At 34.6% G+C, this 15,310-nt stretch overlaps 1 protein-coding gene across 3 annotated transcripts in view; it reads left to right on the top strand.

Moving 5' to 3' along the window:
* The window catches only part of LOC105490331 (nucleoporin 58), a 50,065-nt gene that overhangs the window by 19,047 nt on the left and 15,708 nt on the right, over positions 1–15,310 (top strand). For all 3 annotated transcript variants that reach the window (XM_071081528.1, XM_071081527.1, XM_071081526.1), the window contains 7 exons: positions 275–299; positions 1,448–1,513; positions 1,827–2,001; positions 5,841–5,920; positions 7,761–7,879; positions 8,290–8,372; positions 12,380–12,581. In XM_071081528.1, coding sequence (XP_070937629.1) covers positions 275–299; positions 1,448–1,513; positions 1,827–2,001; positions 5,841–5,920; positions 7,761–7,879; positions 8,290–8,372; positions 12,380–12,581 — 750 coding nt within the window. The remainder of the gene's footprint in view (positions 1–274; positions 300–1,447; positions 1,514–1,826; positions 2,002–5,840; positions 5,921–7,760; positions 7,880–8,289; positions 8,373–12,379; positions 12,582–15,310) is intronic.

Genomic DNA, 15,310 nt, shown 5'->3' with positions numbered 1-15,310 from the left:
TTTCATGGAAGATGGTTGAGAAAGGAAGATTCTTGCCCTTGAAAGTAGATGTACATCTGCCATATATATCTGCTTATGTGTACTGATGTCTTCATAAAATGCTATGCTTCTGAGTTCATGACGAGTCATGACATCACATGATGTTTAAGAGGCAAGCAAAAAAATGCTTAACAGTTTATATTTATACTTTAATTTGTGTTAATTTAAAACTTGTATTTGGAGTCTGTTGTTCAATTACCTACTTTTTTTACATGAAGCTTCTTGAATTTTCTAGGTGATAAAACGGGAACAAGACCAGAGTAAGTTTATAAATTTACCCTTAAGACATTTTAATTGAAGAGTTTAACTTATTAAATTGTAGACAGATGGTATAATTGGAAGTAAATAGAATCATGTACATTTAGGAGAAAAAACTTTTTTAACGGTATTTGTTAAAAGTAAAATAATAGACATATGTTCTGGAAAGATAATGAAAAGTCAAATCTTTAGTTTTCAGTCATTAAAAAAATTTAAAACTATTTCTTTCTAGAAAGGTGTTTGGTATTTCCCTAAATAATATAAATAAATACAAATATGTGTGTTTATTTCTTTAGTCTATTAAATATTGAACAACTCATGGAACTTTACCTTTGGAGCATTTAAAAAAGATATGAATTATTGTGCCAGTCCCATTTTATGTCCTGGTGTTTTCAGTGAGGAGAGTAGCCTCCATATACATCATATATATGTTTGAAATTGGTCATTCTTCTTATTACCAATTTTATTTTCTTACATGATTTGTACTGTATTAAATAAAGCATTCATAAATGCATGACAAATTCACTCCTTACAAATATCCTATGTGTGTTTTAGCTTACTATTTAAATGAAGAAGACTAAAACTAAGATCTGTGTAAGGGTTATGAAATCTAACTCATGGTTCCATTGCAGCATGCCAAATTTCACTTGTTCTTGTTCTCATTAAATATTTTTTATTCCTGTAAGCTCTGCCTAGGTCTTACTTTTTCATTCTAATGCATGTTGAAGAACTAATTGAAATGAGAAGTTTTGTAGCTTTCTTTAATGAATACCTTAATATTTTGGAACTGAACAAATTGTCAGAATCTTTAAGCCAGAGGGAACTTAGTTTAACATCTCACCCAATTTGCAGTATTTTCTGATTTTTTTGTTAGACATTTAGTCAAATGCTTTTAAGTATGTTTTTAATAGATGCCAGTCTTCTTAGATAAGAAATCTTCATGTCGGACGAATTGTTAAAATTATTTTATAGATTCTATTTACAAGAAATTTATTGTTTTTTATAAAGAACTTTGAAATCATCCAAAGAAGCTATACGTGCTTTTTTGTTATATTTTCTTGTGTCTTAATACTCTAATACTCTATTAAAACTCAGCTGTCAACTTTTTAAAATCTCAGTGATCTTTATACATGTTTTGCATTTTTCTTAGGGATAGTAAAGCTCTGAAGGATGAAAATCTACCTCCTGTCATCTGCCAGGATGTTGAAAATCTCCAGTAAGTGAAGATAAATAACACTTGAAGAATTCTAGAATATTTCTTAAGGCGAGCATCTCTTCCTCCTCAAATCGCATCCTAGAGGAGCATCTCTTAACTAGGGTTAACATGTTAATGCTTTTAGAAATCAGAAAGAAAGCAGAACAACGGGAATTAAAATTCTATAACTACCCTTCTGTAAAAAAGTGTGAACTGTAGATGAATTTTTAGTTTTGTTTTTTAAAACACTTGGACTGTTTTAAGTATATATATATTTTTGTAAGAAACCAAAGATATACTTTTAAAAACTCAGTTTTAAATATATACTTTTTAGGAAATTTGTGAAGGAGCAGAAACAAGTTCAAGAAGAAATTAGTAGAATGTCTTCAAAAGCAATGCTTAAGGTACAAGAAGATATTAAAGCTCTGAAGCAGCTCCTGTCATTGGCTGCCAGTGGAATACAGAGAAACACTCTCAACATTGACAAATTGAAAATAGAAACTGCTCAGGTATACCATCTTATGGCCATTTTACCTTACGATTTTTTTGTTTTGTTTTTTCCCAAAATTGAAATAAGGTGTTTTGTTTTTTTGTTTTGTTTGTTTTTGATTATAAAGTTTGATACATACATACTGGTAGGAAACCAGATAGCTCATACACTCTAATAATGAGTTTTTATTAAGCATTTTCTGTATACAAGACAGTATCCTAAGCAATTTATATCTGTTTAAACTGTTAAGTTTTCTGAAAAGGCCCAACAAGGTAGGTATTATTATCCCCATTATATAAATAAGAAAAAAAGCACAGAGCTTTGTTAGTAAATGGAAGCGCCTGGATTCAGACCCTGGCAATCCAACTCCAGAGCTTATGCTGTTAACTAACTAGGTTTCATAAGCGTAGTTGCTGGCTAAATTGGTCTATTATATAAGAGGAAACATAGCTAGTCAGAAAATAATGTTTTTTAACTCTGTAAATTTGAGTGATGACTTGCAAGTCATGGTTAAATCTTAGTTAATAAAAATAGTAGGCCGGGTCTGGTGGCTCACGCTTTATAATCCCTGCACTTTGGGAAGCTGGGGCAGGTGAATCACCTGATGTCAGGAGTTCGAGACCAGCGTGACCAACATGGTGAAATCCCATCTCTACTAAAAATACAGTAATTAGCCAGGCGTGGTGGCGCATGCGTCTAATCCCAGTTATTCCGGAGGCTGAGGCAGGAGAATCGGTTGAACCCAGAAGGCGGAGGTTGCAGTGAGCTGAGATTGCACCATTGCACTCCAGCCTGGGCAACAAGAGCAAAACTCCGTCTCAAAAAAATAAAAATCAATGGTAATGTGGCTAATATTGTCTGTCACTAATGTCTACTTGTTTTTCCTGCCTATGGTGTAATATACAATACATATTTAATATGTAGTTCGTTTCTACCTCAGTGGGAAAGGATGATGATAGGTGATTTATTTTTGTTGTATTTATCATAATTACGGAACGTACTTGATGTCATCATAGCAGTCTAGAAATCTTTCCGTAAAGTTGTCACTGATCTGTTAATGAACTTCATGTGAGACACACCTGTTTGCTGTGGATTTATCAGAGGGCTATGAACTTCACAAATGAAATGGTAGTATTTTAAGTAAAATTTTTAAAGGTGCTTTTGGGTCTTTAAGTCCACTATTGGAGAATATCTTGTAATCTTTTTAATAATGATGTGTTACTAAAAGAGCTACTCGAAACTGTAATGGCTAAAGGGATTTCAAAGATGTTAGTGTCTGTTCTCAGATTTCCTGGTCTCTTAACACATTTTCTTGGTTAAACATGAATGTAATACAGGTTGAGCGTCCCTAATCCAAAATCTGAAATGTTGCAAAATCCAAAACTTTTTGAGTGCTAACATGATGCTACAGGTGGAAAATTCCACACCTGAACTCGTGGGATAGGTTACAGTTAAAAATTCGTTTCATGTACAAAATTATTAAAATTGTATACAGTTACTTTCTGGCTATGTGTATAAGAAACACAAATGAATTTTGCGTTTAAATTTGCGTTCTATCCCCAAGGTGCTGTGTGCAGATATTCCAGAATCAGAAAAATTCTGAAATCCAAAACACTTCCGGTCCCAAGCTTTTTGAATATGGGATACTCCACCTGTATTGCCCCATGTTTCCCCTCCACTTACTCTTCCTAATCATCACGTATGTCCTTTCTAGGGAATAGAAAGAGTTAATTATGTTTTTATACTGGAGAATGTTTAGACTGTGATTAAATATCACATGAAATTATGTGAAATATTTGAAATTATATATAAGTTATATGGGAAACATCATTAGAGCAAAATAATGAAGGAGGCAAACTTGAAAGAAAGAAGTGAATGCTATATGGGACCCATTTTAACTCTAAAACTGAATGATTCCATTCACCGCTGTTGGTGGAGTAGCTGTCATATAGTGGGCATGTTAATAGTCTTTTAGAGATAAAAAGACAACTCCAAAGGTACTAAAAGTCTAGGAGGATGAATGAAATAATAAAAGATTGAGAAGAACTTAAAGGTGGCAAAGGAATAAGAGGTTGGGATTCAAAGTTTCCTTAAGGAAGAATCATCTGAGCTGAATTTCAGGAATTTTATAGTTAGTGCATATTGGGCTTAATACCTAGGTGATGAGCTGATAGGTGCAGCAAACCGTGTGGCACATGTTTACCTATGTAACAAACCTGCACATCCTGCACATCTACCCTGGAACTTAATAAATTTAAAAAAACAGATTTTTTTTTCCTGCTCACCAGGTCAAAGGGGAAGAAGAAAAAGAGAAAAAAAATATTTTTAAAGAAATTTGATCTAAGATTATTCCAATTTCTAGTAGACAGGAACTAATAATCTAAGAGTCTAATGAATTACCAATTGAAAAAAATGTTCTGAATCCTCTATAAAGTATCAATCTTATTTAACCCTAAAATGTTTTCTTCAAAGAAAGCCTTTCTGGGAAATATAAGTTCTGCAGTTAGAAGTGATGTAGACCAGATTCTTATGGAAGACAAAGTCTTTTATATACTTCATTTTTAGTAAGTAACTTGAGTTTAAATTAAAATAGGATAGTTAGTTCTTCTTTGGGGGTGAGTCGGGGCTACATGGTTTATTGAAGTTAAATTGCTGAGTTCAGCTCTCCAGTCATTCAACTAACATTTTTAAAAGATCTGTTGTGTGCCAGGCGCTTCAGCAGGCATTAGGGATCAAGACTTAGATTAGGGAGGGAGTTAAATCCATCAAGTGATATGACCCAGGTACAAGGGTTTTGTAGGGGCACAGAGGCCTCAAGTAGGCACTTTTATCATCTGTCCAGTGTAGAATACCTTTACGTTGAGTCTTGAAAAAGAGGCAAGTATCATGAATGAGGGTATGGGCATGTCTGATGATCTGCAAGCAGTTTAGTGTTATAAGAGTCCGGGCCTGGCTAGAGTCAGTGCTTAGAGTGGTAGCAAGGGTCAGTCTTGAATCATCTACACATGTATTTGTATTGGAGTGGAGTGGGATGGAAGCCTGAGTTGAGTGAAAAGGATGTAAAAAAAACGGTCATCAACTTAGCAGGTTGGCAGTTTAGTGAGGGAGAGATGTTGCTACAGGGAATATAAAGTTAAAGTAACTCTTTGTGAAATAAAGAATACTTAAATAGAGTTCGAAAATACAGTGAAATTGATAGGAATGTGGAATGAAAGGGGGTAAACAGAATACTTATCTTGAAAAAACATTGGCTGGAATGGTAGAATACAATATAAGAATGGTTGAGTGTGTAAGCTTTAAAAGATCCCGTTCTCCGGTCTTCTAGCAACATGGTATTGGGCAAGTTACTTAATGGCTTTGTAAATCCATTTCTTCATCTGTAAAAAGAGAAACATTGCCTGCATTGTAGTGTTGTCCTTGAGAAGTAACCTTTAGCATAGTGTTTGGTACATAGCAAGCACCCAAATGTTAATTGTGCCTGACTCAGCCTCAACATTATTGTTGCTACCTGCCTTTAAAAAAAGCATTTTCTGCATTTATATTAAAGATTTTAAGTGGTAATATAATCTTTACACTGTCTGTGAATTCACTTCATGAATCCTACAGAAATCATAGTTTTAAAAATAGATCTACAGCTCTTTATAATTTTATCATAAAGTTTGTTAAACAGAAATTTATCTGCTCTTGAAAGGTTTTAGCAACTTGTGAAGCAGCTTCATCCATAATATGTTCTTATAGCGTGAACCTCCAAGGTATTGTTTGAAGTTTCAGTCCAGAGACTGAATATTTTTTTTAGTGTGGTATTTTTAACCTAACTCTTAACTGGCTTTTTTTTTTTGAAACCCTCTGGTATATTAGGAGTTAAAGAACGCTGAAATCGCTTTAAGAACCCAGAAGACACCACCTGGACTTCAACATGAATATGCAGCTCCTGCTGAGTAAGTGGCTGGATTTTTAAAAACAAATGTTTCTCACTTTCAGAAAGCAGAACAGTAATAATAGTATACAAACTAAATATTTTTAGTATGCTATGTGGAAAGGCTGAGCTAATAAGCACTTTACATGGATTTTAAATTTCATAATAACCCTAAAAAGGTTTATCTCCATTAACACCATTTTACTGCAGGGTAAGTGAAGGCTAAGATCTGAGCTTTTCACCACTATTATGCATTTATACTTCATGTACATACTAACAGAGTCTACTCCATTTTATTAAATTTTGCTGGTAATGGAAAATTACGATTATTCATTTACATAGGTAATACATGTTCTGGAAGAAAAAGTAGAAAATATAGATAAGTAGAAGAAAAAAACCAACCTGCAATCACATCACTCAGCTTCTATATACATTTGGTTTCCATACATGTAAAATACATCTTGTCTCTCTCTTTATGTCCTTCCATGTTGATGAAGATAATAATAACTAATGTTTACCAAATGCTTACTATTTGCCATGCAGTGTGCTTAGGACTCTACATGCTTTACCTTCATATTTCATAAGACCTCTGTAGCTGTTGTTATTCCAGTTTTAGCGATAAAGAGACTGAGGTATGCAAAAGTGAGTTGAGTGGTGGAGATCTGTTTGATTCCTGATCCCTCACCATTAATTAATTAATTAACTTGTAGAGATGCCATTTCACAGTGTTGCCTAGGCTGGTCCTAGGCTAAAGTGATTCTCCTGCCTCAGACTCCTAAAGTGCTGGGATTACAGATGTGAGCCACCACGCCTGGCCCCTTACTTATTTTATTCTTTTAGTTTTTTATTATAATTTTGGTCTTACAGATAAGTTTCAAGATGAGAACTAAAAATTCCTATATGTCTTTCATTTCAATTTCCTACATATTAACATTCTTACCATATTTTTGTTCCTCACACTCTAAATGTATATATACATTTCTCCCCCAGTTTGGGTTATTTGCAGAAATAATGTTCACTATACTAAAGTACTTCAGTGGATATTTCTTAAAAATAAGGATATTCTCATACTTAACAATTCTCAAAATCAGGAAATTCATAATGACCATGATATTCCTCTTACTCAGATTGGCATGGGATGTGCTTCCTCACTGGACTTCCTCTACTGTTTTATTCCTCTGTCTTGTTCTTAATACTGCCATCAGAGCTAATTTTGCAAAATGCTTTCATGGTTGCCCATTTTTTACTGAAAAACATTCAGATTCCTTTGTATACTACTCAAGATACTTTTTTTTTTAAATCTACCTAGCACTCTCTGTGAGTAAATTTATTAGAAAAGTAGCAATAATTACATGTGCTTTCTGTAGTATACTACAGTGTTCTCAGATTATAAATTTCATTGATAAAATAACTAAATTCTTAATTCTGCAGTCTGGTTGGTAGACGTTTCTACTTTATTGTAAATTTATTTTAACCTTACAGAAAACTTCCAAAATAGTAGTACAGAGAATTTATTTGTATCACTTCCCCTGCTTCTCCTAATGTTAACATATAAATATAGTATAATTACCAAGAACAGGAAACTAAAATTGTACAATATTATTAACTAAACTACTAAACTTACTTAAATTCAGCCAGTTTTTCCACTAATGTACTTCTGTTTCAGCATCCTATTTGGGATTCACAGTGCATTTGTAATTTCTCCATAATCTCTTCCAATCACAGTTATTCAGTTCTTCCTTTCCTTGGATAACCTTGATACTTTTGAAGACTGTTACATTATTGCAGAATATTCCTTAATTTGGATTTGTCACTCCGAATTAAGAAAACATTTCATCTGACTTTTTAAATGTTTTTTAAAGCTACTTCAGAATCTTGGTTCAGCAATTTGAGGTACAACTTCAGCAGTACAGGCAGCAGATTGAAGAACTAGAAAACCATCTTGCCACTCAAGCAAATAATTCACATATAACCCCTCAAGGTAACATGCTTACTGTGGTCATTTTTTTTGAACTTTTGTTTATAGGAGATAGATGTGGTTATATAATAGGTATTCTGGATAACTACTGGTAGCCCCTTTAAGAAAATTCCCTTAGAAGTCATTTACTACTCCTTTATTCCCTATAAATGTAATATGCTTTATTATATGAATTGCTACTGTGGTAACAAGGGCAGAAATCTTAGGGCATTCCCCCCAGATTACTGTTGTAGACATTCTTCTCCCAGTCTACTACTTTGTATGTTCTCTAGACATGAGAACATTGATAGAGTTTTTTTCTCTTACATGTTAACTATGCCAAAAATTGGACTCAAATAGAAAAGTAAAATGGATTGTGCTCTCTCTCTCTATATATATATATATTTGGGTGATAATGTAATTTTCTTTTATAGATTTGTCAATGGCTATGCAGAAAATTTATCAAACATTTGTAGCTTTAGCGGCACAACTTCAGTCTATTCATGAAAACGTAAAGGTAAGTTTTCATTGCCCATTTATCTACCTGGATATCTAGACCCAAGTGTTTGTTCATCTGGGGACAAATGTATCCATTCTTAGTACAGAAATAGCTAAAATTACATATAAGTGAAAAGATGAAAACTAATCCATAACATACCTAGACATAATGATTGATAGTATATGTTCTTTTAAAAAAGATCCAAGCCCCCTGTACAGTCTGTTATTACAGCTTTTTTTTAAGCAGTGTATTGTGAATAACTTTCTATGTTAATACACATATTTCCTGAATATCATTTTTAATAGTTAACGTAGGAGTTTGTTGTGTGTTTGTACATACATTGTTTAACCCGTTTTCTATTGGATATTTAGGTGGTTTCTATTTCTTTACCACTATAAATAGCACTATAGAAAATAAACATTCTTAGCCAGGCGTGGTGGCTCACACCTGTAATCCCAGCACTTTGGGAGGTCGAGGCAGGCAAATCACAAGGTTAGGAGTTCGAGACCAGCCTGGCCAATATGGTAAAACTCTGTCTCTACTAAAAATACAAAAATTAGCCAGGCGTGGTGGTAGGCACCTGTTGTCCCAGCTACCTGGGAGACTGAGGCAGGAGAATTGCTTGAACCCAGGAGGTGGAGGTTGCAGTGAGCTGAGATCACACCACTGTACTCCAGCCTGGGCAACAGAGTGAGACTCCGTCTCAAAAAAAAAAAAAAAAAAAAAAAAAAAAGAATATTCTTAGTAGCAAAATGATTTTATACTACCTTAATTTTATGTGTGTTTTAAGTGTTTATTGGCCACTGCATTAAAACCCTGCCTACAACATTTCTCCCTTCTAAATGCAGGAAACTGTTTGTGTTTATTAAATAATGTAAATAAAATGATTTATCACTGAATATTTAGAATGACTCTTGCTTTTTTTTTTTTTTTTTGTATTTTTAGTAGAGACAGGGTTTTGCCATGTTGCAAAGGCTGGTCTCAAACTACTAAGTTCAGGCAGTCCTCCTTCGGCCTCCCAAAGTGCTAGGATTACAGGCATGAGCCACTGCACCCAGCCTGAATATTTTGACTCTCATATAATAACGTTAGTTTTGAAAATGTATTTAAGTGAAATATTAAATGTAAGTACATCTTTTCTAACTAACTGAGCAAATGTAATTAAACTCTTTAATCTTAGAGTATATGTGGTCCAAAAAAACCTTTAAAATTCAGGCGGCCAAACCTGAGTCTAGGTATTATCAACTGTGTAGAATAGAGTTTAATTGGAATTATCAACATTTTCATTTTTATTTTGATCTCATGCATAGTAACAGAATTTTTTTTAAGTTAACCATTTAAATCACACTGTTTTTGAAATGGTAGCGCACTTTAGACCTTTTGCGTTAGTAGATTTTAAACTGTAACCCAAATCTTTAAATTTTGTTCTAAAGGAGGAATTTTACCAGATTTTTAAAAAATTTTTTTAGTCTATAATAAATGTTACTTTAATTTTTTAGTAAAATTAATGTATGGCACTTAGAAGTCCATTGTGCAGAATTTTTTTCCTTTATTTTTATTACGAAATCTTTCAAATGTACACAAAAGGAGGCTATCGTGATAATGAATGCCCAGGTATGACTACGTAACTGCAGCCATTATCAGAACCTTGCCGAACTTGCTCCACAGGAAATGCTTTTTTACCCCTCGAAGTATTTTAGAGCAAATGCCAGGTGTAAATATACTTTATTTATTTATTTTTTTTTAACAGCACTTTTTCCTCTCTGGTTTGGAAAATATATCATTTTTGGTAATATGACCATAAAACAGTGAGACGAAGACCACATAAAACTGCCCTAGATCATGTTAAATAAATGTTGTAGACGTGAAATTTTGACCTACTCTTTAAGCAACCCAAGAACAAAAGGATATTCCCAAGAACCAAACAATATTTTATGATCAGATTTGGTATGTTGCCATTATTTTTAGCTTAGTTTAGTGAGCAAACTAAGCTCTAGGCTTCTTTATTTCTTATAGAAATCTCACAAGACATTTTTTTGTTCATTTTGTTTTTCATTAGGAAATCTGTTGAAACAGGCATTAACTATCTTATCCAGCCAGGCCTTAGGAACATTAACACATTTGGACGTTTTAGCAATTTGTTTTATAAATCATGGCTGCTGTCAAGGTTTTTGTTTGTTTGTTTGTTTTATTATTTTCTTTTGTTTTGTTGAGACAGGGGCTTGCTTTGTTGTCCATGCTAGAGAGCAGTGGCATAATCATGACTCGCTGCAGTCTCAATCTCCTGGGCCCAAGCGATCCTCCAGCCTCAGCTTCAGCCTCTTGAGTAGCTAGGACTATAGGCATGCACCACCACACCTAGCTAATTTGTTAACTTTTTGTAGAGAGGGGGACTTTTGGTGTTGCCCAGGCTGATCTTAACTCCTGGCCTCAAGGAGTCCTCCTGCCTAGACCTCCCAAAGGGCTGGGATTATAGGTGGGAGCCACCGCGGCCAGCCTGTTTCTTTCAACTAATGGTTTTAAGTATCTAAGGTGGATCATTATTTTCCATTATCTGAAGTAGAACTAAAATTTATGGGATACTGATGCTTGCTCAGGAAAAGGAAGGGTAGATTTGCAAGAGATCGGTAAGGCTTGTTTTTCTTACATCATATGTCTTGATTCTGGCTTTATATCTTCTCCAATATCCAGTTCTTGGCAGGCCCCCCTTTTTAATACATCATAAATGTAGCAAAGTTTGGAACATCAAACACTGACAGCCACACAAAAAGGGCGATGATAGCTTTTAAATACTGTAAACAACAGTAAGATTTTTAAGTGCTGTACTGGTTATAATCAGAACCTAATGTTTATTAATTTCTGCTAAGAAATGTAAGAAATATGAAAAATCTGTGTCTCTTCAAAAAGTGTTAAAAACCTATCTAAATTAGGCTAAATCTTCAATGAAAGCATAAAATAATTCTAAAGTGAAACAGAATTGTTGCTTGTTAATGGCTTTAATCAAGGCAGATGCTGCATTGGGTAAAAGCAGCTCACTTTATGAACTTGGAAATTTTTCTTTCTTTGGAGTTATAAACTCATTTTTTTTTCTTTGAGGTGGGTGGTTGGGTTCATAACTTTTAACATGGATCAAGTCTCATTGTTCATTGGTCAAATAATAGCAATAAAGTAGAAGCCCTCGTGATACCCTCCAAGCATTCTGCTGAGGTGCAACATCTTATTTTAGCATGTGTTACCCAGGCCTTCTAAAAAATGTATTTAAAAATATATATATTTAGTGCTGACTTTTTTTTCTTTTTTTAACTGTTTTAATCAAAAGGCTATGAAAAGGTTGGACATTTGAGGGGAAAGTTTCTTGAGAAACTGGAATATTTATTTTTAAAGTCTTTTCATCCATCTTCACATTGATGGAGTGTTTATTTAGATACTACTCTGTCTAAAAGCATAGCTGATTTCTTTTTTTTTTTTTTTTTTTTGAGGCGGAGTCTTCACTCTGTCACCCAGGCTGGAGTGCAGTGGCACCATCTCGGCTCACTGCAAGCTCCACCTCCCAGGTTCGCGCCATTCTCCTGCCTCAGCCTCCCGAGTAGCTGGGACTACAGGCGCCCGCCACCGCGCCCGGCTAATTTTTTGTATTTTAGTAGAGACGGGGTTTCACCGTGTTAGCCAGGATGGTCTCGATCTCCTGACCTCGTGATCCGCCCGCTTCGGCCTTCCAAAGTGCAGGGATTACAGGCGTGAGCCACCGCGCCCGGCCAGCTGATTTATTTCAAACAAGGCCTCACAAAGACAGTATTTTAGGAAGCATATTGTAAAGATAGGGAGTAAACTATTCAAGGGAGCAGTAGAACTCTTGAACTCATCACTTCCTACACGAAAGTGCATTATTAGCACTCTATTTGCAGTTCAGATTGAATGTATAATATTGGCAATGTCTTTGGTAACTCATGGTTATATTCATCCACGTATTACCATAGTCAATGTGGAACTTCATTTAGCCTTTTTGTTTATTTTTTATTCTTTAGGTTCTGAAAGAACAGTACCTTGGCTACAGGAAAATGTTCTTGGGAGATGCTGTTGATGTGTTTGAAACAAGGCGAGCCGAAGCCAAGAAGTGGCAGAACACACCCAGAGTTACTACTGGACCCACCCCTTTCAGCACCATGCCAAACGCAGCAGCCGTTGCCATGGCTGCAACACTTACACAGCAGCAACAGCCTGCTACAGGTCTGAACGCATTCAAGTTATAGCTTCTTACTGTTCCAATGCAGAACATTTATGTGCGTTTTTATAAGTCTTCCATTTGTGTGAGCACTGAAGAAATTTATATGAGTAGCTGTTCCAATACAATCTAAAATTGTGATGGACACAATTATAAACATACCTGATAAAAAAGGCAGGGTAGTCTTAGCAATAATTATACATCAATTAGATACTGAATATTGTGAATTTACTTAATGTTATTTGCTGTATTGCTATAAATGCCCTTTAGAATATGGTGTTTCACTAGTGAATTACATTTAAGAATAACATTAGATTCTGAAATCATGACTGTACCATTTATTGTTTTAAAGTCAGAGATCATCCATTCTTACATTGAATTTTTCATATATGATACTGATAGATGGTGCATTCTCATTTTCCTCATACATAGCGATTACCCACATTCAGGATGAAGTATGCTTTTATTGACTGAAGTTATGTTGAAGATCAGTAGGCTTGTTTGTATGTATGTTGACTGTAAACAGAATACAGGCCCTCTAAACCAACTTTTGAAGAAGATACATGCTAGAATTGTACCTTTTCAAGGTGAACAGAACAGCAAGAGCCGGAAAAAGATGTTTTGAGATGTGGATTGCACATTAAGCACAGGAGAAAGATGTTTTGAGATGTAGATTACACATTAAGGAGCAACTGAGAAGTTGAACAGATGAAAATAATCGGTGACATGGAAAGCAGATTGTTTTATTCCTTGGTTTAGTTACACTTCTAATTAGAGAAACATTTTTGTGGTCATTCTACAGTGCTTTATTTGGTCCTGTGTCTATCGGAGGTTAATAATTATCTTAATCCTGCCATCCCTTTTGTCAAGTTTGAAGCTTGAGATGGAAAAATAGTCTTAATTGATACAGATTTTTTTGCTTTAATCATCATAAACTTCTTAGTAATGCTTATTACTCAATAGCATGTGTCTTTCTGAGAGTTCCATATAGTCCAATAGTACATTATAATACAAAAAAAATTAATACATATTTAGATTGCATTCAGGCTACCTATACTAGGGAAGCATTCTCTGGTTTTCACTATTGGCAGTTTAAAACATTGTTCTTCACATTTGGAGTTGACAGAATTGACTTGCCATAAGTAAAGGGTTGATGATAGATTTATGTCAAATCCTCCATATTCCGTGGCTGGACCCGTGTGAGTAGTGGCTCGCATGAGCACTGTCTGGTAGCTCTCTGAGTGGAGTGTAGCATTGCATTCTCAAGTTACGGAGGGAAAAAGTCATTATGGGATTGATTCCTTTGAGGATTGATACTTCTTAAAAGGAATCAATCCCATAATTATGACCATCAGCTCTCATTATTACTTAACCAGTTAATAGTTTACTTTTTAGAGCCAGTATTAATCCTAAAGTAGATAAGTGTAGGTTTGGTTAAGTGCTCTTTAAACATAGTGAATTTCCATTCTATTAAATAAAACCTGAGAAATGTCAGTTATATAAAAAGTTATGTTGTAAGTGAATATATTCTATGATAAATACCTAAACTTGAAGCAAGACCTCCTGTCAAGGGTTTGTGTGTGTGTGTGTGTGTGTGTGTGTTTAACTTTCTTATCTAGACAGTGTTATTTTGAGAAATTCATAGGTTTTCACTCATACATTTTGAGCTCGTGGACATATGGAGATGTGTGTTCATTCTCTAAATGAGTGCCTACTATGTGCTGGGCTCGGGAAATGCAAAGGTAGACAATATAGATTTGGTCTTTGTCCTCTGTGGTGGTTGAGAATATCAGCCTAATTTGGTGTATTCTTGAGCCTTTTGCTCATAGGCTTTAATTTTGCCTGTGACATTTGCCAGGCTTTGGGGAAATTGACTGCCTTCACTCTTCCCTGAAATTTTGAAGTCCACGTAAGGGCTTTCTAATCAGATAGCAGAAATTATAATTTATTAACCTAAACAACCTTACAGTGTTTTCGCTTTGAATTGTATGAATTCTTAGAACTGAGAAGCTAAACAATAGTGATAACAATTTTACATTATCTTTTCTTTCTCCTTTTGTTTCTCTAAAGGTCTCCCAGGCCTTCCCAGTCAAAATTTTAGTTATTTTAGTCATGTCACCATGATGTGAGATTTATGAGCTCTGTTAGATACATTTAGAAACGTCCCTATTTATTGAATGGTGTTTTGTACCCCGTAAGTTATCCCTTATGCTCTGTGACTTCTGTGAAATCTTTTAAGTGCCAGTAACAAATTTTAGACCATCTAGATGAAGGTAGAGAGAGCTTACACATTGTTTTTATACGTCACTGTTTATCTATACAAGATTTGAGTTATCAGAGGGATTTTGCTTTTATTTGCATATGAAATTTTTATTAACATGAATATGGGCACAGAGCAAATAGCTTCTTAGACTGCTGCCTTCTGAAGGTGGCTTCTGTATCTTTCTCAGAGGAGGAGTAATAGACTTAAATGACTTCTTTGTCTTTCTTCAGTTTTTTTTAAATGAAAAAATCTATATACTAGGGCTTAGGCACGTGTGATTTACAGTTATTTGTTCTGAAGGCTGCAGAGAATTAAAAATCCAGCAGGCTATTTGTGTACGAAATCATGAGCATCATTACGTGGATAACGTAGTTTCATGTTGGCAGAACTTGACACTTGTAGTGCTTCCCAAGCCTCCTGAAAAACTGAAGACATTTACATTAGGCTTTTCAGTATAATTTTAATTTAGGA

The sequence above is a fragment of the Macaca nemestrina genome, chromosome 16, assembly GCF_043159975.1.
Source record: "Macaca nemestrina isolate mMacNem1 chromosome 16, mMacNem.hap1, whole genome shotgun sequence".
Classification (NCBI taxonomy): Eukaryota; Metazoa; Chordata; class Mammalia; order Primates; family Cercopithecidae; genus Macaca; species Macaca nemestrina.
The sequence above is the reverse complement of the archived record's forward strand: the minus strand, read 5'-3'. Positions and strand labels throughout refer to the sequence as shown.